The 26029-nt window shown below is 41.0% G+C and overlaps 1 protein-coding gene across 5 annotated transcripts in view; it reads right to left on the reverse strand.

The window, feature by feature from the left end:
- plekha6 (pleckstrin homology domain containing, family A member 6) overlaps positions 1-26029 on the reverse strand; it is a 99306-nt gene that overhangs the window by 38169 nt on the left and 35108 nt on the right. For all 5 annotated transcript variants that reach the window (XM_028576705.1, XM_028576702.1, XM_028576703.1 and 2 more), the window contains exon 6: positions 22216-22316. In XM_028576705.1, the coding sequence (XP_028432506.1) occupies positions 22216-22316 (101 nt within the window). The remainder of the gene's footprint in view (positions 1-22215; positions 22317-26029) is intronic.

Genomic DNA, 26029 nt, shown 5'->3' on the forward strand with positions numbered 1-26029 from the left:
TAAGCCCGACGTCAGGGCCTGAGTATCAGTGGTGGAAGTAATCAGATCCTTTACTTCAGTAAAAGTACTAAAACCACACTGTAAAAAGTAAAAGTCCTGCATTGAAAATGTTACTTAAGTAAAAGTATTTAAATATCATCAGGGAAATGAAGTTAAAGTATTAAAAGTCAAAGTACTCAAAGCAGAAAAACTCTCCCATTTTAGAAACTGGAAACGATCCAACCAGTTGTGTGTTTAATGGTCTAATCATTACAGCTGGACTTGTAGGCCGTTATATTGTTGGCTAGTTTCATTAATAATAAAACATCAGATTTTATACACTACATGTGTTTTGTGTGCAAACATCTTAACTTGTAAAGTAACTAGTAACTAAAGCGGTCAGATGAATACAGTGGAGTAAAAAGTACAATATTTCTCTCTGAAATGTAGCAGAGTAGAAGTAGAAAGTGGCATGAAAAGAAAAGACTCAAGTAAAGTACAAGTACCTCAAACTTTTACTAAAATACAGTACTTGAGAAAATGTACTTAGTTAAATTCCACCACTGCTGGAAAGGTTTTCTATTAGGCAGTGGCTGTTTTATTAGTGGCTCTATTATTAGAAGAGGAGAGATGGTTAAAAACATCTGGAGCCTTTAAATAGCTTACATTACAAAGAAGATACAGACAAACTGTATGAAACGGCTTTTGAACTCTTAAAAGACATCGTTTAAGTGTTTACTTTTGAGGACATTTAGGTTCCCAATGTCTTTCAAGCCATATACAATGTGAAGGGACACAGGTTTTAAATGGACAACTGACAGTTAACAAACATATTGTCCATATGGACACTAACTGTGCATAAGTCACCAATGAGGGGGAAACCTTATATGGGTAGACAGTCATGTTTAGAGCAACGCTAATGTGACCCCAGAGACACATTCCTTATTTCTCAAAAATAAAAAATTATTAAATAAAACATACTAGTAATGTAATAATCACAGTTAAACAGCAATAAATGCAGCTGATGCCATCGCATTATGTAATATGTAAGTCAAAACAATTTCAGAGATACACCACAAGAGGACAGCACAAGCAAATAAGTTGGCCCAAGATATCATTCACTGACATTTAGCAAGCATTGGCCGTGGCCTTTTCTGACTGATTCTCCAATCACCAAGAGATGAAACGTCTTTTACATAAAACCTGAGATTAACACGCCAGGCTTGACATGAGCTCCAAACTGCTGTAAGCTGAACATATTTCCTGAAACACTTGCTCTAACTCGGGGGGTCAAACTAAACTTCACTACGGTCCACACTGGAAAATGAGAATCACATCAAGGGCCAGACATGTAGTGAAAAAGTCCAATATCTTTGACTGTATTATTGCATGTCTCATATAGTCGTCTCACTAACAGTTTGGTCGACAAATATTCTAAGAAAATGCCAAAAATGTAGGGGGAAGAAAACGTCAAAAATGATAACAAAAGCCCCAAAAACTTAATAAAAAGTGACAAAAACTAGGCGGGCCAAAATGTATAGTGAACCTAAATTGATATGGGGCCGGATTGAAATTTGCGAGGGGCAGGATTTGGCCCGCGGGCCTCAAGTTTGACACATGTGCTCTAGATGATCAGTATGTTTCACACATAAAACCTAATTCTGCAGCTCCAGATGACAGATACATGGAGTGGAGGAAAGGAAAAAAAGTCCCCAAGCATCGAAATACTACTGAAACTACTGCAAAGAGTACTTGGGTAAATGAACATAATGGCCTTCTCTGCTGTATATCAAACAGCACATGAAAATGGTGTTCACGTCCACCGTGATCTAATACACATTTTAACTCCTGCTACTTCCTGTAGCATTTCCATGTTGAGAATGGCACCAATCATAATCGGTCATATTCAATGAACAGCCACAGGGCGTAGATTTCCTGCCCAAAATATTCAAGACATCTAGTTCAAAAGTAGGAATGTAATGATACACTTAAATAACAAACAATATATTTTTAAAAATGAATAATGAGATTTAAAAAGAATCCCACATCAAAATAAACTAAATAAATAGAAAACAACTCTTCAAATGAATAATGTAGTGACCTCTGAAGTCAAACAAGTGAAGGTAGATTAGGCCCTAGGCAGTTTTAAAATTGCATCGGGATTTATTTTTACCTCAACCATCCACCACACTTTTTTGTAGTTTTGCTCTAATGTACTGTGCTTCTGTAAGTGTCCCGATGACCAGATTTTGGTGATTCATCAATATTTCATCTCTTCCAGACAGCTTGTAGTCCAAAACCTAGAAAGTATGTGGGTTTATCTTAAAAGTTCCATTCCCTTTTCCTCACAGGGTGTTCAGTTTACGAGGAAAATAATGTCTGTGGATCCCATGAGGCTTAAAACATGTATTAATTGCTTGTGTGGTCAGTTTTCTTTTGCTACAGAGCCGATTATCTTCTTAGTTAAAAAAACAAAATAAAAACATGCAGAACTGCCATTGCAAATGTGAGTAGAACAAACATCCATGTTGCTCTACACAAATACTCCTTTCTGCTAATGAGATCTGATTCAATTCAATCTAATCTCATTTTAATCTCATGTGAATGACAGTGATCTGAACCCATGCAGTCCTACTCCTGCTTTTACCAATTCCTCACCAACAACAACCTCTTCTGCCCTAAAACGGTGTGTGCAAGTATGTATAAAAGATGTATAGACAATGCATTTTAAACACATTTTCAACCGAGTGTTTAATAAAATTGAGAGAAATAGGGCTGCACGATACTGTATATCATTTTTATTGTCATCGCGATATCAACTGGAGCAATAAACGCATCGCGAAAGACACTCAGAAACCATTTCTGTTAGTTGAAAGAAAATTGCAGTGTCATTCTTTTTTTTTTTTTAGTGGTGCCTTTTATATTCAATTCAATGTTCAATTTGTTATCGCAAGTAATATCATTATAGCGATGTTCAAAAATGCATAGTTTCCTTACACGGTGCCCTGGAAAGAATTATGTGTGTGTGTGTGTGTGTGTGGTAAAGATGCTGTCAGTGTGCCGACACATTGGTTCTAGATTCGACCTTGGCTGCTGTAGTGTGTGTGTGTGTGTGTGTGTGTGTGTGTGTGTGTGTGTGTGTGTGTGTGTGTGTGTGTGTGTGTGTGTGTGTGTGTGTGTGTGTGTGTGTAGTACTGCCATAAGACAGCAAGAGGAGATGATGTCACTGATAAACATGAGTCACTTCCTTCCACGGTGGAGCCCTCTGAGGCTCCGCCTCGAGCAGTGACGCGAGATGATGCAATTGGCTGAAATGGCTGTATAGTAAGAGGCAGCAGTAACCTAGCAACGGAGGGTGCATGTGTGTGTGTGTGTGTGTGTGTGTGTGTGTGTGTGTGTGTGTGTGTGTGTGTGTGTGTCTGTGCAGGCTCCCTCCTTTGTCCTTTCTTTGATTACTCAGGGAGAAGGATGGATGAAGGAGAGAGGAAAGGTGCCAAACATCAACATTATCTCTCACACAGGAAGGAAAAGACAAAGCACAAAAAAGAAAGTAACAGCAAGAGATGATCGGATAGGAAATAAAATGAGAAAAGATCAAATGAAAAGACGAAAGGAGCCAAGGAGCAAGGGAGGAAATCGGGGAGCTGGAAACAAAAGATGGAAAGATGAACAAAAGTAGGAGTTGAAGAGAGGACAGATGGATGGAAGGACACCGAAAGTAAAAAGCAGATTAATAAATACAGTGAGAAAAGAATGAATGAAAAGAAGGGCTGGGACAAGGGAGGAAGAGAGAAGGGGTGAATAGGAGGACGGAAGGAAGGGAAACCCAAAGAAAAGACGGAGAAAAAGGATCACATTAAGGGAGGCAGCAAAAGAAAGTGCTAATAACAGTGTGTTGCATGTGTTCATGATGCATTCAAAAGTGAAAGCTAATATAATATATGGAAAGTGTACTTTCTTAGACATCTGCAGGTTCTTCAGAGCTTCCTGTCCAGCTGTTAAATTTAGATGTGTGTATACAGTACACTGTACAGTTCTACTGTGGGATGTGTGTGTGTGTGTGTGTGTGTGTGTGTGTGTGTGTGTGTGTGTGTGTGTGTGTGTGTGTCTGCCATACGAGTCAGCTACACTGTACCTGGCTGTATGATAAGTGTGTCTACGAAGGAAAATGTGTGTGTGTGTTTTTATAGTGTAAACGTTGAGTACATTATGTACCTGACTAGGCAAACATGCCCTCGGGTCAGGAAATGCAGCTCTCAGTCGGTGTGTCATACACACGCACGCACGCACGCACGCACACACGCATGCACGCACGCACCATCTCAACTATAACCAACGTTATCCACATTCATATTTAGATGCAACAACTGATATATCCAGCTACGAAAAAGCCTGACAGTCTAAAGAACAGAAGTACAAAGAATCGTTACTATGGCGTCTCGTCTCGTCTCATTGGTGCAAACCGGCAGGTATCAGAACGCCGCAGACCGTTGCAGGTAGTTGCAAGTTTCATCTCGTCTTGTCACAAATCTTTGGTCTGAAATGGGCTTCCCAGGTTAAATGAAAAGGTCCAACCAATGAAGTCATCTAAACTTTTTCCTGTACTATCAAATCAAACTTTCCTACATAAATGATACATGTAGTCCCACACAGATGGTTTATCCAATCAGCTAACCATTATTTTCAGCCAATTCTGTTAGCTGCTCGCTAATGCGAATATGGACCGTGAACCTGAAAGGGTGCCTTTTATTCGTAAATTCTCGTTACACAAACAGCAAATATCCTTTACTGACATGTTGCTTGCTTGCTGAGCTAACGAGCTATGCTTTGCCTGCAGCAGCAGGGTCTTGTGGTTGTATTTTCATACGCTTCGTTGATCTGATTAGTTGATTTGGCACGTCTATCACCAACATAGGTGATAGACAGATGCTTCATCCAATCAGCTAACCAGTATTTTCGCCCCTTCCCAAAAGTTCTCCAACGGAAAGTTCCCAGATGGATATGCCGAGCAAATGCGAAGCAATCCATCTGGCGGAGTCAGGTTACTGATGTCCTGCCACAATTACCCGTTTAAATTGTGGAATCACATCGCATTGAGGAAGTGATGATACTGGTCGCACAGAATTCCATGAAATGATCACGAATTGTTAACAGCGCATTACGTGGTTGTGGCACGTAATATGTCAAAAATCTGTGTGGCCACCACGGAAATGAAATGCCAAATTTACAATGCCAATGTAAAGTCAATGAGAAGATGACGTAGCATTAAGAGCGACTACGGTAGAGAGTAATACGTAAGGCCGAAATTCTGCGTAAGGAGGTTGGTTGGGGTGGTGGATGGGTCAAACAACAGGACTTTCACCCAGGAGTCTGGGGTTCGTGTCCCGCATGTCAAGTTTCCTAAAGTCACTTTCTTCTTTTCCGTCCCGTTCTTCCCGCGTGTCACAGAACCGTAAGCCCACCCACGACCTTTTCCTGAACCCAACCGTCCCGTTCTTCCCGCGTGTCGGGATCAATACCGAGTACCGATCTGATACCAGTGTGTCATAAATTTTATTATGTTTTAACAGCTGTATACTACTATCCCTGTATGGATGTGATATTATTAAACTCTTTGTGAAACATGAACAAACACAAACAATGAATGCCACAGAACTATCTTTTATTTTCCAGTTTGACAGTCACTTTTAACGGAAAACGAATGTAAATAAACTACTTTAACGTAGATTTTCTTAAGGGCTTTATTCGTGGTATCGGATCAGTGCATTAACTCCAGTACTTCCCGATACCGATACCAGCGTTTTAGGCGGTATCGGAGCCGATACCGGACCATCCCTACTGAGCAGCAGGCTGTATCTTAACCTGTGGATGTACAGTATACCAGTCAGTTGTTTTATTGACACTGGGAAGTTGGTGCAGATTTTAAAATATGCACTGATGTGAATCATAAGCATACAGTACCACTAACCTCAGTCAGTGTTGGTCAGGTTTAAGACCATTGAGGTGGGATCTTTGAAATGTTTGATAATGACTCACTTGTGTACTGCATTTCGGCTTCAATGGTTTCTCTGCATATACAGTGTAAACTTGTGTTAGTGTGTTTGAACAGGTATTCATTAGAACATGTTTCATCAGCAGCAGCCACTTTAAAAGCATTGAAATGCTTCTCCAACTGTCGTCACAGACAGATTTCACTGTGCAGGTACAGGATATGACTAACACTAGCATACCAAGTACACTGACTCATACATGCATGTTTTTTAAACACTGTCATCTAAATTTGGACTGTGTACCCTGTGCCAGGGCACACAGGCACACCTCCTCTCGCTACACCCCAGCAGCAAGAAGGGCGGTCCGGAAGGACACCTCACTCATGCCACTCAGAGAACAGAGGTTTACAAAAGTTACCTAAAGTTCTCTTTCATCAACCAATATCAGATCCTGACTCACCAGGCACGCTTTAGCATCTGCATGTGACGCACCGGGCAGAGCAGCAGCTCGACCGCGGCACTGTAAGATGACGTAGTAGGTTGGGGTGGTGGATGGGTCAAACGACACAGGACTTTCACCCAGGAGAGCGAGGTTCATGTCACTGAAACGTACATTTTGTAAACCCACCCACGATCTTTCCCAAACCCTAACTAAGTGGTTTTACCCAGATTGTTGAAAAATTACACCGAATCCGTACCGACCCAGAGCGTCAAAAAGTGTCGCCAAGAGTCCCAACCAAGCGCCTCCAAAAATGACGCCAAAGGGCTGCGTCTCACTTGATACGCTAAAGAAGACTTTTAGCATCAGTAACTAACGCCAAAGGCACCTGACCAAGCATTGGTTTTTGACGGGCTGGGATTGAGAATGTGTTACTTTCATAGCATTCATTTTTTTTATCTCACTATGGGATATGGATACTCCCGTATTGCTAGACAAGCTTATCTTGAAGACTGACTGCCAGTCGCCCTCACGCGGAAGTGTGTGGTAGGGACAGGTCCACGTAGGAGCCCACGCTCAGGACCGCAAGAGCCAGGCTCTGGGATGTGACATCCAATTTATAAAAACCTTGCAAATATGAGGGGCAAAGATCAGGGAGCTGCAGTACAGATATCCTGGATGTATACCTCCCGAAAGGGCCCAAGGGGTTGCAAAGCTCATGGTGGAACGTGCCCACAACCCAGTTGGAATCTGAAGGCCTGAGCTCGAGTAGGCCAGTGTAATAGCATCATCTATCCAGTGAGAAAGGCTCTGTTTGGCGATAGGCTTGCCTATGTGGGGCTTAGCCCAGGACACAAACAACTGGTCCCGTTTCCTGAAGGCCCTAGATCTCTCCACATAAGTATGCAAAGCACCAACCAGGCCCAACATAATGCAGCCACTGCTGTTCCGTAGAGCCGTAAGGTGGCTGTTGAAAAGCTGCCAGGTCTACTGGTGCGCATGGATTGATTGACTTTGGGACAAAAGCAGGATTTTGCTTCAAGCTGGATGCACAGACGGAGCGTGGATATCACTCACATGTTTAGCCAGCCTCCAGAACTATAGTCCAAACCAGGGTTGCTAACAGCGACTTGGGCATGTTCCAGACCAAGACTCTGTGACGGAGGTGTCCGCTCCACTCGGACAGTTTCCTAGTAGCCTAGACACAGAGAGTATCAAGCTTCTGAAGCGAGAAGAAGTGATTGAATGATGTGTGATGCTGTATATTTCCTGAGTGCAAAGTCAAATTGGCACCTGATTTACTAGAAAAGGTTAGGGGTCCACTAAACTTCACAAAGGGTTAGGGTTAGACGCTATTAATCATCATCTGCACACAAAATGTCAATCCACTTATTTTTAGGACCACCTTTTTTTAATCCTCATGTCCCACCATCAGGAGGCAAAACTCGAAAGATCTTGAGAAACTTGGGCTGGCTTAGGCTAGATCAGGGAGAATGCTCCACCTTGCTGTTCTCAAGCGACACCACTGGGTACAATAGTATATAACTAAATGTACTTTAGGACAACTGTGTTAAAAGGTGTATGAATATCACACATCTATGAGAGATATTTCTTCAGTCCATGACTTTTGAAGCAGTTGCTGGCTAGATAATAAAGCAGCCTATAACATGGCCTAGATGTAAAGCAAGTCAGTTAGCTCTCCTTCTCACAGACATACCACACTGATTTACAGCCATGCATGAAAAACTGACAAAGCTGTGAGAACATTTCATTCACAACTTGGTGATAACTCTAGTTACAGATGGAAGCAATGCTCACCTTCACAATATACATCAGGCAAGTCATATACAACGAAAGTACAGTATTGCTAAGAAACGTTTTTTTTTTGTTGCTCAAAAGTCAATACAACTCTGAACTCTGAACACTGAAGGCCATTCAGTACATGTATACAGGATTAACATCTTGGTTAAACCAATGACGGAATGACAACTCTTCCTAGTCTGATTTAAAAAAAAAAGGACAAAGGATGTTGTAATGGTCGTCTGTCCAACACTTTTTTCCAGAGCAAGAGAAATCTACAGATACTGTACACATAGCTCTGAAACTTGCTGTGCATATTCATGGTCTCCAGAGCATGGAATTGAATGTACAAGAAATATCAAACTGTAATCTAGATAGCCATTTCATCATCAAATGGGCAGACAACCATGTGATTAGCAAAGCACACTCATGCTCAAACAGAAGGATGAACCCTTGAAGATATTTATGACCACGTGGTGGTTCAGTGGTTTACTCACAGCAAGAAGATTCTGTGTTCCAAACCCAAACCCATTAGAGCTATTTGGGTCTTTCTCTGTGAAGTCTGAATGTTCTCTGTACTGTGTCTGCATGTGTTTTCCCCAACAGTCCAAAAATATGCACAGGATGCAAATTAGTTTATCGGTGTGTGTTACTCCTGTGATAGGCTGGTGATCAGTCTTAGATGTGTCCTGTCTCCCACACAACAGGACACGTGGGTATAGACATTGGATGGATGGAAAAACCTATGACCTTAACTCTAGCACCATACTTTTTAGCTTCACTACTACAAAGGCTCTACTAGTCTTACTTAGTCTCGGCAAAAAGGTGAGTCTGAGTGCGTTTGGGCTGCAGCGTTGGGGACCGCAGGGGGGAGCTGGAAAATTCTGCAGCGGCCTGCGGCGACAAATTGAGGCTGATTCAAGTTTTGGTTAAAGGCAACATGATGTCATCCTGCGGTGGCCAATCGTGCAACCAGTCATTAAACTTGTCAGTGTGTTTTGAGGCGGTGTGATAGTCCCGTACAGGACACAGGAAACACCCCTGCCTCTATTGCTGCCGCAAGTGCTGAACTGCCCAGGAGTTTGTGGAACAGCTGACCGTTCCCTCTGTCCCCCCCGTTTCTTTTCTTTCTTGTTCTACATTGGGGGGGTTAAAGAACACTACAGGACGTCACACAAATGGGCCGTTTCAGTGAGACTCTCACCGCCGCGCAACCCTGCAGCGAATCATCGGATGGATTCCTTTGGTCTAAACGTGCCCTCAGCCTGAACTCTTTTTGGACTTGAGTATTCCCCAGTCCTGTGTTCCCGGAAGAGGATCAGCTAGCAGCGGACATGGATGAAGGTCGCTGATAGGTTGGATATTCACATGGGTTCATATGTATTTCATCTATTATAAGGATACATTATCTCACAGAAAGAAATAGACTGGAAGGTGTGAATCTAAGTATCTGCCACATAAGGGTAGTTTGACGGGAACACTAGCCCACAGAAATAGATAGGTTGGAAGATGTGAGTTCCACAGAGAGTATGTAAAAAGGAGTCACTCTGATGTTTGAACAGGCACCCTTGTGCACGCTCTGGTAGTGTGTACAACGTTGTCTCACTTTCATGAAAGTTATGTTCAACATTGAATAAAGCTGCATTTAATCTAAATTCATCGGACTCGTCATGTGTCAACGTCTCCACCATCGTGCAGATATCACTTCCAGATATCAGTCGCCTCAGTCACTGACGTAAACACAAGAACGGAGAGAAAGCAGCACAAAAGCCCCAAAGGAATGAACACTCATCTTTTCACAGCCGGCTGATAGTTGTGTTTGCTGTCATAAAGGGAGAGGCTAAGCCCAGCAGCGCACACTTCACACATACACACCTACAGGTGTTAACCCTTTGACTCTGGCTATTGAGTCACACACACACACACACACACACACACACACACACACACACACACACACCCTAAAGCCCTTGTTTAATAAGTTACCCTATGAGGGTTAATGAGAATAAGGTATTTAAGACTTTTATGAGTTTAAAAAAAAAAAATGTTTAAGGTTCTTGGTTTTACCCACGCTCTGCTGGCATGATTCTCTTACTGTGGCATTTCTCTTGCAGCAGAAACAAAGGTAAGTGCACTTTTCTTGGAGAACTAAAACACACCCGTAGGGCATGATTTAAGATATGTAATGGTAACATTCTGAACTTTGGTTACGACTACATACCAGTGTTTGGATTTGACTTGAAGACTGAGACATAACAAACCTTCAGTTGGACAAAGATAACTCTCCTTACTGAATAACGACAGCCACACCTCTACGGAGTCGGGTAGTAAAGCTGCAGGTACAACAGGTTTCGACAGCTCTCTGACTGAGCTGCGGATTGAAAGCAGCATTACCAAAGAGCAGAGATCTCCGATTAAGGTGAACAAGTCGGCTGGACAAAAAAAAGAACGGGATTTCTTTCGTTAAACAAGGTTAAAAGAAGTCTACATTCTTGTCAGAGCCACTAATCTCGCAAAGCCACACAGGCCTCGTCAGACTAATCTGGGTATAAGATAAAAGATCAAAGTCATCTGATTATGGACTCATTTTCCGATCTGACAGCACCTTTATGTTACGACTGAGTTGGTTATTTAGGATGATGTTGTTTTGGAGGACCTTTGCTTCTTAGCAACCCCACCAACATGGTTCTATCAATGGCAATGTCAGTCAGTCGGCCCACTAGTTGGCCCAGACTGAAATGGCTTTACAACTACTGGATACATTGAAATTTGGTACAGATATCCATGGTGGTAATCCCCAGATTTCTTCTGTAGCGCCACCAGCACATGGTTTGGCACCAAACTGTGTACAGACATCCATGCTTCCCGGAGGAAACACAATATTTCTGATTCTCTGACTATTCTTCTTGAGCTAACCTGCAATTTTGTGTAAAATGTCCCAACAACTATTGGATAGATCGCCATGAAATCTGGTACACACATCCATGCCACCCTAAGGCTGAATTGTAATAACTTGATCTTTGGACTTTTTAATCTAGCGCCATCATCAGGTCAAAATTTCCATTTGTCCAATAGCCTACTTTGGTTTATGACCAAATACTGTAGCTGCAGAACTAATGACATTCCCAGCAGCTGCCTGTTTTGTATTTAGTGCTAATTAGCAACTATGAACCTGCCAACCCGCTAAACTAAAATGGTGAACATGGTGAACATGGTAAACATGCGCATGTTACCATTGTCATTGTGGGCATGCTAACATTCTGACATTAGCATTTAGCCTCACAGCCACTAGTGGAGACTGTTGAAAGATACAGGTATATAGTTAAAAAACAAAGAGAGTTACCCATCAATATTCAAAAACAAACATGAAATGGGACAAAAGGAAAACAGGAATGAAATCACTTGAACAGATCAGCAAATATAAAATAACCAAATTTCCCCATGAATAATAAAGCCAGAACAAATGGGGCTTTTCATGCACATCTGTCACATAGACAGAACTAGGGCACATATCAAGTGTAACAGTATTATGAGAGAACAGAAGTTTTGTACATTTAGATTAATTCAATCAACTTATTCTCATGTCACCTGACTTATATATGACCATATTTTAGAAAACCATCTATGCATCCAGTATATTCCTGATAAGGATTATGCATTGGGCCAATGACAGAGCAACCCCTGAGACAGATCACTAGTCTTTATGCATTGAATCAGATACAGACAAACATATTTATGTACACGAGCTGTCACATCTGAGGGAAGAATCTTGAAATGATTGTGTAGCCTTTGGCCTGCTGAAGGCCACACCTGCGCCTCCTCCCTCAGAGACCAAGTCTGCAGAGGATTCACAATAGATGTACTGTGACTTTGCAACCCGAGCTTCGCACACAAACATATCAAGTGGCTGACCTGCAATCGACAGCCTTAATGAGCTGCAATCGTCCTATGCTAACCCTAACCCTAACCCTTAGGGTGACAAGATACAATGAAGACTAGAGTGGAATTATACAGCCAACTTGTGTCTTTTCTTTATATGCATTCATTGATTTATATTTCTCAAAGCTTTTTCCCTTGTGATCAGGCACAGAAAAGCGTTTTTTGTTTTTGTTTCAATACATTCAACATAAAGGGCGATTTCATTTTCTCTTTGTACCGTATAGCCTGCATTACTTTATGTTTTCACGTTGTTCTCTCTCTCTCTCTCTCTCTCTCTCTCTCTCTTCAATTCAAAGGAGCTTAATTGGCACGAAAGTTTCAAAAACAATGTTGCCAAAGCTTCAACATACAATATGTCCAAATACTCAGACACAATGAACAGTTATATGAACATTAACACAATATTAGGATAAAACACAAATATGAAAACAAGTTATTAAGCAATATGAAGGAAAACCAAATAACAATAAAAAAAATCTCTCTCTCTCTCTCTCTCTCTCTCTCTCTCTCTCTCTCTTCCCTCCCCATGGGTGAGGAGACAACTTTAAACGCGTTTTTTACAGCCACCAACTGACAAAAGTAACCTATTATTCCTTTAATTACATACGTGTGTAAATAGGCCACATACACAACACTGTTGAATTCTGAATTAGCTGATGCTGTCATCAAGAGCAATAATCAGAGGGGGAAGAGGAGCAGGCTCAGTGTCTTGCTAGGAGGATCATTTCGTTTTATTACAACTTGACTGGTTGTAAACAAGCCAAGAATTTAGCCGGATTATCTAAAGCTGCAGCTGATGTCAGCAATGATCCCCCACTGCACAGAGAAGTTGGGCTAATAGTCATAATAAGAGCTTGGGTAATAACTAAGGGTGTAAAACACAAGTTTTATCGCAATACGACAATAAATTGATTCTTTGTACAACAATATGATAGCTTCTGATATCACAAAGTCTGCCATGATTTTATTTCGATTCGTTTCCATTCAGGGGCCTGCGATCAATATGAAATTATGTCATTAATGTCCATTTAACACACTCAGATACATTTATGTCAACTCACAAAAAGTTTAAATATAAGATAAATATATATATTAAATATATTGGAATATCAAAAATAAAGATGGCAATATGTTTCAATATTTTCACTTTTGCATCAATGATATTGGATCGTAGCTGATTGAACCAATATATCGATCCAGATCGATGTATAGCTACACCCCTAGTAATAATTTAACCTGTCTTCTGTTTTCAATATGTTGGGTTTGTTTACAACCTGTCTGATCAGCTGACTTCTTTCAATGCTGCCATGTTACCCAAAGCGCAGCACTTTACTTGGTGAAAACAATGTTAGTATTAGGATAAGAGCCAACACAGGGACAATAGGCCTGTAATAGCTGTAATAAAGTGGAATAATCCAATAAGGACACATGAAATCAGATATGACGGCTTTCCAATAAGATGACAAACATTCCAGTGTTACATAGCGACTGGAAGAAAACAAATCATATGTTAACTGAAAAAAAAAAAATGTTTTCCATTTGGACAAGTTGTTGTTACATCAGCCAGGACACAGACATGCCTGCTGTGTGTTATCCAAGCTGTAACAACTCCTACATTCATTCAATGTTGTCAGTTGAGTTGATAGTTGATTAAGAGTTACATTCCTTTTGTATTTGTGTACAGTTTGGACAGAAATGTATATCCAAAGAAGGACATATATATGTATATTTAGACAGATAGCAGCGGGACCAGAGGCCGGCTTTGTTTTTGTCACTTGTGGGTTATTTTCAACCGACGCTTGTCGTGAAGAGAAGTGGTTGGACAGGAATGATCAGACACCTTTCAAGGTGGCGTGTTGGAACAGGAGAGCAGAGAGTCAGAGCCTCGCCCCTCTGCTGCCCTGAGGGGCCTCGTCCGATAAGACAAAACACGAGCGGGGGAAAACACACGCTCTCCTTCAACTGGCCAGCACGCACAACAAGTCTCAACCACTCCTGTCACTCAACGACATATGAAGCTGGATACCAGCGGTGGAAGAAGTACTGAGATCCTTTACTTCAGTAAAAGTACTAATACCACACTGTAGAAATACTACAAGTCAAAGTCCTGCATTGAAAATTTGGCTTAAGTATGTAAGTATCATCAGGAAAATGTACTTAAAGTATTACAAGTATTTAAAGCAGAAAAACCCTCAAAACGATCCAACCAGTTGTGTGTTTAATGGTCTAATCATTTCAGGTGGACTTGTAGGCCGTTATATAGTTGGCTATTTTTATTGATAATGAAGCATTGTATTTTATAAACTACATGTGTTTTGGGTGCAAAAATCATAATGTGTAAAGTAACTAGTGACTAAAGATGTCAGATGAATGTAGTGGAGTAAAAAGTACAGTATTTCTCTCTGAAATGTAGCGGAGTAGAAGTAGGAAGTGGCATGAAAAGAAAAGACTTGTTTCACTGTGACTACCTGCACTAAGTGTAGTGTAAATACCTACAGTAGAAAACTCTCAGCTGCCACCAGAACAAGCCTCAGGATTAATTCATGTGTGTTCCCTCCACTCCCTGGTCAGCTAAGCGGACACCGGCTGACTCTGATGGTAGCCTCGTCTCAGGCTACATCCACACTACTACCTTTTTCATTTTTAAGCTGCATTTTGAGACAAAAACAATCTCCATTCACATAAGAGTTCTAACTCCAAGAGCAGAACTAATCTGCGACCATGTTAACATGTCTAACACCTATCACGTGACCATTTACTAGGGCTGTCCTCGACTAAAGAAATTCTTAGTCGACTAACACTTATAGGATTTTGTCGACTAATCGATTAGTTGATTTAATTGACAGAGCTGTGTGCTTTGAGAGGTGGTTAAGACTAGAAAAGCACAATATAAATGTAGTTAATTAACCATCTTTAAAACTGAGTTTCTCCACAATTAATCCTGCAAAAGCACCACTTTAAATCTTGTGTTTACCATAAATGTGCTCAGAAGTTTCCTGAAATAAATAATTAGGCATGAATAAGCATAAGAAATGACTAATCGACTAATCTTAGTCGACTAAGACCAAAACGACCGATTAGTCGACTAATCGACTAAGAGGTGCCCTACCATTTACACACACTGGGCATGCACGTGAGGGTGTAAACAGGAAGCAGGTTGTCTGACGTTACCCTGCGGTTAAAAATCATAGATGTATACGTTGAAAATACAGAAAATACTTTGTTGAAAGGACTACAATGGTAAAAAGTAAGAGCAGAGAGCAGAGGTGGAACTGTTACTGAAAGGTACATAAGCTACCTAACTGATAAGACTGACTGATCTGCGTCCTCGTTTCCAAAAGTCTCCGTTTGTGTCCGTCCAGACTACAACGCAACCCCGGAGTTTTAAAACCAAAACGGTGGACATTAGTGTTTCCAAATGTATCCATTTTATGGGCTCGGAAACGCTGGAAGAGTGTGAACGGGAGGCGTGAACTTTGCAAAAGATATTTTTTAAACCAAAATGTGTCTTTAACATCTTCAAAGCAGCTCACAGCTGCAGCACACCTGACATGTTGACATGTACAGTAGTGAAGGGTCAAGCCACATACAGGTCACAGAGTTTTCGGCCGTTGTAGTAGTTTGGATATAGTCGTACAGTACATTATGGCATGCTGTTTAGAAAATGACAGAAAATCACTTGAGCCTTGCTGAACGTTTGCCACATTGCAACGCAACTGTCACAATGAAAGACAGAATAATTGCTGCCAGGATACATTTCCGGGGTTGTAAAATTGTAATGAACAGATCTGTTAACCAAACTGGCTTTGGCTTCGGATCACCGACGCAGCCCCCTTGTGCTTTTAGAACGTAGAGCTGTTTTCGGTCAGAGAGTGTGGAATGAAAGTCCAAGAACATTGAACAATACCCGAGACTCTGCAACATCCCAACCTGTTCAAAATGTTATGTTTCTTCATCTTAGGGACCTTTTCTTCCCACATTTTATTTTCAGCTCCATTTCCCCTGGTACCGGTTACATTAGCCTTATGGCCCCGCGATGCTCTCACAGGTTGAAGTAAAGTTAACTGATGTGGGTTTTAATGAGGGCCAGTTCTGATATTTTTGGACTCCGGCTGCCAAGGGACGATGGTTTATCACAGAGATTCTCAAGCTCTTTCTGGCATGTGACCCGGTTTCAAGTCCCAAAATTCTCATGAACCCAACAAAAACAAAAACATGTGAATCTGACTACGTGTATTTTACTTTAGTAGTCTATTCTTTAAAAAACAAACTGTACAGAGTTCCAAATTTAAAACCTCTCTCTCTATTTCTTATTAGAATATTTGCATATTTGATGAAGTAGCCTAGATGTATTGCACTGTTGGGGGATGTACCCACATGGTTGAATGCATTAAGTCACTTTGGATACAATCATCAGCCAACTACAGGTTATGTAACGTAAAGTAATGATGGTAAAATAAAGTAGTTCAAACGTAAACATTGCTCTATTAACCCTCCTGTTGTCCTCGGGTCAAATTTGGCCCGTTTTTAAAGTTTCTATATCAGAAATGGGCAAAATTGCCCAAAAATAACATGGATGGTTTCATACAATGTTTTTCACAAGTAAAAAATTAAAGATCAGTTTGTTTCTTTCATTACATTTGGGGAGTTTTATTCAATATTATAGCATATTTCTGCTTTTTAAACTCAAAAATGAGGTATGATTTCATAAAAATTAGGTTTATTGACCATGAATTCCAAGAATAAGTCTGAAACGAGTGTTAATAATTTGGTGTTAGTGGTGTATATACAAAAAAACGTTGAAAACTTCAGAAAAGAGTCAAAAACGGCAAAATGACAAAAAGTGACAATCGGACAAACAAACCGACAAAACAGGAACAGAAATATATTTTTTAAAAAAAACTGAAACCAAACAAAAAGCGACAAAAACGTCTAAAAAAAAAGTGCCAGAAGCCTAGAAAAAAATGCAAAGAAATGTTGAAACATTATTTATTTTAGCTGTGAGGACAACACAAGGACAAGGAATGAAAACTAGCCAAAAGGCAGTCATCATGGACAGACCCAACCAGAGAGAGAGAGAGAGAGAGAGAGAGAGAGAGAGAGAGAGCACACGTGGTACTCTATTGATACCAACAACAAACAGCCTCAGCGGAAAAGAGCAGCCCGAAGAAGGCAAAGGGAGGAACACAATGAGAGGAAAGGGAAAAAGAAGCCGAGGCTGAGATACCACCAAGCCACTACCCTTTTTCAGTATTAGAGGAGCATGGAAATACAACACAATGACTCACCGGAAAAAAATGTACAACATAGCCAATTAAATGTGCCCGTGTCAAATCAGTCTGGCAGGCTGACAGTGTCATCAGCCTCGCAGACAGAAGTCCGAGTCAACATCAGCTATACAAACAGCTGGGTTGAACTGCACCCAGAGCAGCACGCTCTGACGAGAGAGGGCCAAGTTCAACTTCAACTGAAAACATTCACAGAGACCTTGCAACATGGCAGGATGGCAGATATTAAATGAGTTCTGTCCTGTTGTCTGAGGAACATCTCTGTTGGCCAGAATTTCACAACAGCTTCATATTGAACAGTGAATGTGTCGAAAACAAGCTATGCTTTGTTGTGTTAAAAAAACAAATATCTAAAATCCCACTCACTGGTTTTGATATATCGTTTCATAGTTCCCGCAAATATTCAAACCTTAGGGGGAACTTTTACAAACTATGTCTTGTGGAGCTGAAGAGCTGGAGTCAGGGTGGGGTTAGTCTCAGATTGACAGCGCTACCTTCACAGCGCTGTGGAGCAAGGTCTGGCTACAACACACATACATTCTGGGATAAGACAACAACAAAAAACTCTCTGGGGTGTTTTGCATTTCTTTAAACCAATCACAATCGTCTTTGGCGGCGCTAAGCTCCGGACCTAGGGACGGTGGCTCTGCTGAATAGTCTCGCGAACATGTTTTGGAACATGTTTTGGTGGAACATTTGCACCCAGCAAAAGAAAACGCCGCATACAATATTAAATGAAGTAAACTGTTCACGCAATACAGTAACGTGAGCTATTTACAGTTTTTTTCGATCGCTAAACGACAGTGGGCACAACTGGAGTCACATGTGGGTGAAAACACTAGCGTCAAACACCAATACACAAATTACAAACTTTATAATCTTTATAGTTTGAACAATTTGAGTGACTTGACACTACTCAATAGTTTATTTAAGGAAAAAATATAGATTGTATAGCATACCAATTTTTACATAAGGTAAAAAAGAAGGAATGAAAATCAGCAGTTTTCTTCAATAAAGTATTTTGTCTCTAGTAATTTATGGAATTACTGGGGAAAAAAAACTAAAAGATACATAACAGTACCAAAGAATAGTGTGACTAATCCTGCCTCTCTCCAGCATCATGTGGCAAGTTTTCTTTATCACATTGGATGTCTGCATCATCTCTAAATAAAAATGAATGTGGTGTTTCTATTGCTTTCACCTCCATTACTTTCTGAAAAACAGTAAGAACACAGTTTTACTATTTTAAAGATATAGTTTTTTTATAACTGTGTATATAACCTCAGACATCTTATCTGGACATGTTGGTATCTCCACTCTTTTACCTGTTTCTCTCAAACGGTACAGTGTATAATTGTTTCATTCTTATTTGGTGTTTGTATACAAAAAAAAGACTTTCTGAGCTTTCTCTGTATAAATACCGTATATGTTCACTAACTAGTCTAAAACAAGACACCTACTTAGGCTTTCAGCTAAAATTGCAATCAACAGTGTTTGATAGGCACCAGACTGAAATCTATTCTGTTTTGAATGCGTGGTTAACAGTTTTGACAGCAGTGTGTTAGCATTTGAACAAAGTGCTGTAAATCTACAGTGTTGTGCACGTTGTGGTTAAAGTCATGGGATACGTGTGTAGAGTTTTGAAAACTGTGTTCAAGCAATGAAAAACAAACTAGAGTTTGGTCCACGTGAACTGCTGCTGTGCAGACTGGAGTTAGAGTTTTGCACATGTGACTCCAGTTGTGCCCACTGTCGTTTAGCAATCGACAAAAACTGTAAATTAGCTGGAGACACGGTTAAACCTCATTAGCTCTTATACCAGTGTATCTCCGTGTGTACTGCGTCCACAGCAATCCCACCGATCGGTCCCTTAGCATTAAGACTAGCAGGGCAAATGGCTAGCTTTGTCAAGAGTAAAAAAAATTAAAAATAAAACCTTCCCAGCCCAGTGTCCCTGGAAATGATGTTATTGACTTTTAAATGACTCATTAAGTGAGTACAGGATGTGACTGTCACTGTTCCACTCTCTGCTCCATCACTCTCAGCCTGGCAGAATCAGTGTTAGCCTCAAAACCACTTATTCAGAATAACTCTGATTCAAAGGCCTTCGTCAAAGCCTTTTATCCTTTCTTCGTGACATTTTTTCGTCTTATCTCTATTTTTATTTTTCCTCCAATATATTTCTAGCTTCAGATTGTTTCAGTCTTTTAACCCTGCTGTGTTTGCAACATGATGTTGAAAGTGTGCACTTGCTTGCACATTTGCTCATTGTTAATATTAGTAATGGTAATATTACACCTTGTAGTGTGTGAATATTAACTGGATGACTGGAACTGTACACGGAAATTGGACAGGAAACAGTACTGAGTGTCCAGTCTGAACATGAGCTAACAAGCAGCACCCTAACTAACCCTTGGCAAGCTGTCAAAGCCACACTGAGTATATTTGCTCAGTCTGTCTCCACTGCAGGTGTGTGTGTGTGTGTGTGTGTGTGTGTGTGTGTGTGTGTGTGTACACACATTGGGTACATGCACTGGACTTTGCACCAGACTTTGCACTGTCATGCAAAGGACTAGAACAACAAAAAGCACTACATGTTCCGAAAAGTGAAGTAAACTCATAGTGACAAACAGGGATGCCAGTAAAAAAAAGGGGCAAAGAGATGAAGAGATAGAGATAGACAGAGTGTGTGTGTGTGTGTGTGTGTGTGTGTGTGTGTGTTTTCATGCTGATGCTGAAGGGGGAAACAAGGCTAACTTTCCAACTTATATAAAGCTTTACTCAGCAGAATCACACTCTGATAACCTACTTTACATCCTCCTCGTCTCATCTTTATTCAGCTTTGACAAACAGCTCTGTCAGGTGCTGTGCTGCCGCCTCCGGAGCTCTGTTTGTGCCAGACTGTCGTCCAAAATACGTTTACATACGTTTGTCACGAACCACAATTATACAAGTCATATATTTCTGCTCTTTGATTTTCATTACGTCCTATTTATAGGACATAAGAAAGCGCCACTGCGTCTTCAGACTACCAGGATGTAATAAACCGGGACATGGTCCTGTCAGTGCTGTCCGTCTTAGCTGCAGATGAAGGACTGGGCATCGGGGGCCGGTTCCAAAGTGGAACCGTTTGAAAAATTACGATTCCAATGGAAACGCTTAGAAAATTTTGGTTTCGGATCCGTTCGTTGGGGTCAAATTTAACACAAGCCGGTTTCCGTAGCTTGTTCTCTTGCAGCCATGGAGCACAGTAAGCAGCTCCCTAAGGTGTTGCTTATTTAACACTGAAAAAGCATAAATGTTCCTCTTATCTGTGAAATAAGCCTGCGACCCGTTTCAACTCCGCCCCTCAATGGATGGGAATCGAGAATCGATAGGAACCGGAATCGACAGGAAGACTTGTTATTGGAATCAGAATTGTTCAAACCAAAACGACGCCCAACCCTATGCTGATGTCATGCCAGTAAATTGTTTGTCGATGCAAAGCCTTTTTGAGTCCATGTCAAGATACAAAATGTGCTCGTTAGGCCAATCTCATCAGTCAAACGGATGCTCATGTACTCGAGCAACTCAACTTCATTAAGAGTAAAAAATGTCCACGATGTGACTGCATGTTCGATCCACTGCAATATCCAATATATTGGATAATATTGACTTTCCAAATAATTGCACAGGGATGGTTCTGGTGTATAGTTTTTTTGAGAAATAAACAAAATGAGGACATGAATCACGTCAGCGACACGATCTACACAACATCAACATTAAGCAAGAGCTTACCAAAAAAAAAAAAGAAAACTAGACTAAGGATCTGATTAAACATCCGAAACCCCCATACTAGAAGTCATAATTCAATGTCGCCTCCCCGACTGAAAAACACCAACATCAATCCTCCACTCTGATGAGACTGGGAGACTCCAGTTCCCCTGGCGCTCTTTAGCGGCCATAAATAACAGCATGTGACTCAGCCATGAAGCCAGTCAGCTTCTATCAATCAACTAGAACCAAAACCAACACCCTCCACCAAGCCACAGCGCTGCAACCGAGGAACAAGTTCAAACATCAGCGCGTCCTGCTTATGCAAGGAGCAGTCCCATTGCACAAGGAGACGTCTTTAAGGGTAGGGCGCCGCTCTGTAAGGAATACTCGTCACTCTGGAAACCTACAGACAACAGCCTTTCTACGCCGCCGCTTTGGAACATCGCCTACACTCTGAAATGAACCGTATAGTTCCTACCAGGCCTGCACGATATGAGGAGAACATGCGATACGCGCGATAACGATATTACTTGTGATAAAAAAAAAAAAAACAGATATTAAAATGTGGTAGGTTCTCCTTTCAGTTTTCTGCTAAAATACAACAATTGGAAAACAAATGAAAGGAAATCATTTCCAACACTCTTTTATTAAACAAATTGTATTGAATTGAATATAAAAGGCAGCACTTAAAAACCCCCAAAAAAAGAATGACCGTTACATTTTAAAGTGCAGTCTTCTGCTGCTATTTTCTTTCAACTATAACACAAGAAATCTCCGAGTGTCTTTTTCAGTGTCTTTTCGCGTTGTGTTTACTGCGCCAGCTGATATCGTGATGATGATAAGAAAACGATATGCGGTGCAGCCCTAGTTCCCACATGTAAGCCATTTGTTTCACACGAATGCATGTCTTTGCACATTGAAAGTTATGCGCTCGTTGTGTCCCGTTGCATCCCCCCCCTGCGTGAAATGCAATAACACATAGAGCTCCCAGCACCCTCTGAGCCTCCACCAGGATGTTACTGACCTTAAAGGCAAACTTGCGGGTGATGTTATCCGAAGGCTCCACTCCTCCGATTCGGAAACTAAGCAGCGGCAAACTCCCTAACACCGTGTCCTCCTTCTCGTCTGCGAAGAGAGAAATGAAAGTGTGAAAACCTCCCAGGAGAGAGAATCAGAGAGGAACAGAATAACAATCCGAGGCATGGCTACACCTACTGTGTGAGAGAAATAACAATTACAGCCAGAGCCAATTCATCCAACCTGCAGGATACAAAAAAAACAAAAAAAAACAGAGAAGGAGTGTTCAGCACAGTCCAAACATGAGGGTGGAATCCAAGCTGCCCTCCTCCCAGCACAATCTCTGCTCCCACGGTGACAGCTTCCTAGAATAGATATCCATTATGGGCTGAGTTTCCCTCTGATAAGCAGCGGTAATGGCTCACACGCTCTCACACACACACACACACACACATACACACACACCGGGATCCAGCGACGATAAATAGAAGCACTGTAGAAGGGGAGCACCGGTGCTGACTAAATAATGAAAGGAGGCATGAAAATTTCAGCAGTTTGAAAAGGGATACACTCCTCTCTCTCTGTGAACATCTTACCTCCTATTTCCTGAACGCAGCTCTGCACCGACACTCTCCCTGCTGTGCTGAGTGTGTGTGTGTTTATGTGTGTGAGTGAGAGAGAGAGAGAGAGAGAGAGAGAGAGAGAGAGAGAGAGAGAGAGAGAGCAACAAACAAGGGCAATGGAGCAGAGAGAGAGAGAGACAGAGATCTGGGGGAGGGGGAAGGGCTTGTGCAATCATACAATACCCTGATTCTGTGTGTGTGTGTGTGTGTGTGTGTGTGTGTGTGTGTGTGTGTGTGTGTGTGTGTGTGTGTGTGTGTGTGTGGCAGCAGGTACAGTTGGCTGGGGGCCAAGATTCCTGCAAGACTGAGTCACGTGGGCTGATCATTATCTCACTCCCACACATGCGCTCTCTTACACACACACACCCACACACACACACACACACACACACACGAGGGGGGACAGCAGGTGAATAGAAAAACTTCTACCTCCCCTCCGTCCGTGGCTCCCCCCCCCCCACCACACATTTGAATGGTTTATTAATGTCTGTATTTATAGACTGCAACCATGAACTTGCATTATCTTAGACTATCTGAACAGAAACACACACAATGCAACATACAGGAAGGTACGCAAAGTGATAATGACACATTCATGTTGGTCAATTTGGTTAATTAATTACAGGAAAAAAGAATGTGTCAAAAACAATTACGCAGATGAATCACGCTCTATGACGTACGATCTAACAGTATTTGCAGCTCACCTATCCTTCTACCAGAGGTTATGGCCAACAGGAACACTGTTTTAAATTCTCTTTCAAATGCAGCAGCCCCTCCCTGGGGTTTAAAGGGGGGGATGCTAAAGTGCACCAATGACCAAGTCCCACAGAGGGACTGAAGGTCTGGTCCTGCCAACTCTCAGCACCTGGGCACGTCTGAGGAACCCCGATGACATCCAGGATCATTCTCGTTCCGTGTGTATTTGCAAACACAGATTTCTGTCACAATCCCTCGCAGGGTTATGGCAGACTCCCAGCTATCAGGTAGGTCTGCAGAAATGACAGGACATTCAGGGCTGCAGCTGAGTAGGGATCCACCTGGTGAGACCCCCCCTGGTGAGATTGTTATTATACAGTATAAGTTAAGTATAGTCTTTTATTGAGATAATTCAAGAATATAACCTACATTAAGACCATTTGTAATTCTTGGATTTTCGAAAACAGGGTAGGCAACACAGAGGCTGAGAGGGACCAATGTGAGGCTTACACATCATGTCTAATTCAAATGTTCAAAATAATTGCTAATTTGGATAAAATAAAGTGAAATAAAACATTTTGGAAAATGAGAGATTATAAATTTACACTCAAACTGTTTAATGGCCTTTTGTTAGAAAAAATCTTGTTAATATTAAACTGTTTGCATAACAATATCATATTATACTGATTGCTCTCCCACAAGATAACATGGAGCCATTGGCTGTCTTGTATGGAGCCTGAGGGCAGAACATGCACTCCCTGACCAGATGAAGGAGACAACATCAACTCTGTATTATGTAGAGGGCTTCTCGTTAGTCATATTTTCCGTGCTTTGCTGTAAGTGCTGCAAATTGACTCTAGTTGCAAGTAAAAACTAACTTTTTCAGTGTTTCTGTCCATCTATTGATAAATATATAAATAAATTATTCTTGTAAGAACTTTTTTTTTTTAAATTGAGCATATTGATTATAGAGTATCATTGATATCGATAGTGAAGAAATATCTGAAATATAAAACTCATTTGTCTAAACAGACACACTCACATAAGCCCAAGCTGTGCCTCGGAGGAGTCAGAGATAGCCCTGTAAAACACCCACACAACAAAAACCGGGGCTTTTTCTCCTCCCCTTGTGCCCATGTTTTGGTCCTCAGTCCTGGGTGGCATAGCAATTCCAGTGGTAAATTGCACTGTCACAAATTCCTCCCTCCATTGCTCGCTCTCGGTCTCTCTAAGCCTTCGTTTCCAAAACACAGCTGGGCCAGACGGAGAGGAGAGGAGGCTGGAACACAACAGACGTGTTCAGAATACAGAGAGAAGCCCCCCCAGAACAGAGGGAAATAATGTCAAAATAAGAAAGAAAAGAAAAGAAAAGAAAAGAAAAGAACGGGCATGGGCACTTGTGGGCCATGTTTGTTATTAGAAGTTTGTAAAATCATCACAACCTTAACCTAGATTATTTTGTAAAACTGCTACGGAGCTAGAAAGACAAAGGGGACAAAGAATATGTCAAATATAGCAAGATGGATGGCTGGGTAGATAGAAAGAATAGATAGATAGATAGATAGATAGAAGGAATAGATGGATAGATAGATAGATAGATAGATAGATAGATAGATAGATAGATACATAGATAGATAGATAATTATAATTATACTAATTATACTGTTTATTGATCCCCAGTGGGGAAATTACAATTACATAGATAATATAGAATATAGATAGATAGATAGATAGATAGATAGAAGGAATAGATGGATAGATAGATGGATGGATAGATAGATAGATAGATAGATAGATAGATAGATAGATAATTATAATTATACTAATTATACTGTTTATTGATCCCCAGTGGGGAAATTACAATTACATAGATAATATAGAATATAGATAGATAGATAGATAGATAGATAGATAGATAGATAGAAGGAATAGATGGATAGATAGATATATAGATAGATAGATAGATAGATAGATAGATAGATGGATGAAAAGATGGAAAGATGGATAGATAGATGGATGGATAGATGAATAGGAAGAATAGATTGAAAGAATAGATAGATGGATGGATAGATGGATAGAAAGAAAGAATAGATTGAAGGAATAGATAGATGGATGGATAGATGGATAGAAAGAATAGATTGAAACAATAGAGAGATGGATAGATAGATAGATGGATAGATGGATAGAAAGATAAATAGATAGATGGATGTTATTGCCATACAGAGTGCACATATGACCAACATTTTGTTCCAGTAGCAGCATAACTACTATGATGACTGTGTGTTGAGTTGGCGGTTGGACTCTTATCACCGTGTGCGTTTTCGGTCTATCGGGGCTTTACTGCTGCATCCAGCTCAAGGTTAGTCAAGGCTGCTATCAGCTCCGAGGTAGAGGACAACACATCATCACTGAGACATGAGCCCCACAGTACTGGACACTTACTGCAGCGCTAGAAAAAGACAAGTCCCCTCAAGACCCATTAGAAGACTGGAAAACAGCACT

The sequence above is a fragment of the Perca flavescens genome, chromosome 4 (genome assembly GCF_004354835.1).
Source record: "Perca flavescens isolate YP-PL-M2 chromosome 4, PFLA_1.0, whole genome shotgun sequence".
Taxonomy (NCBI): Eukaryota; Metazoa; Chordata; class Actinopteri; order Perciformes; family Percidae; genus Perca; species Perca flavescens.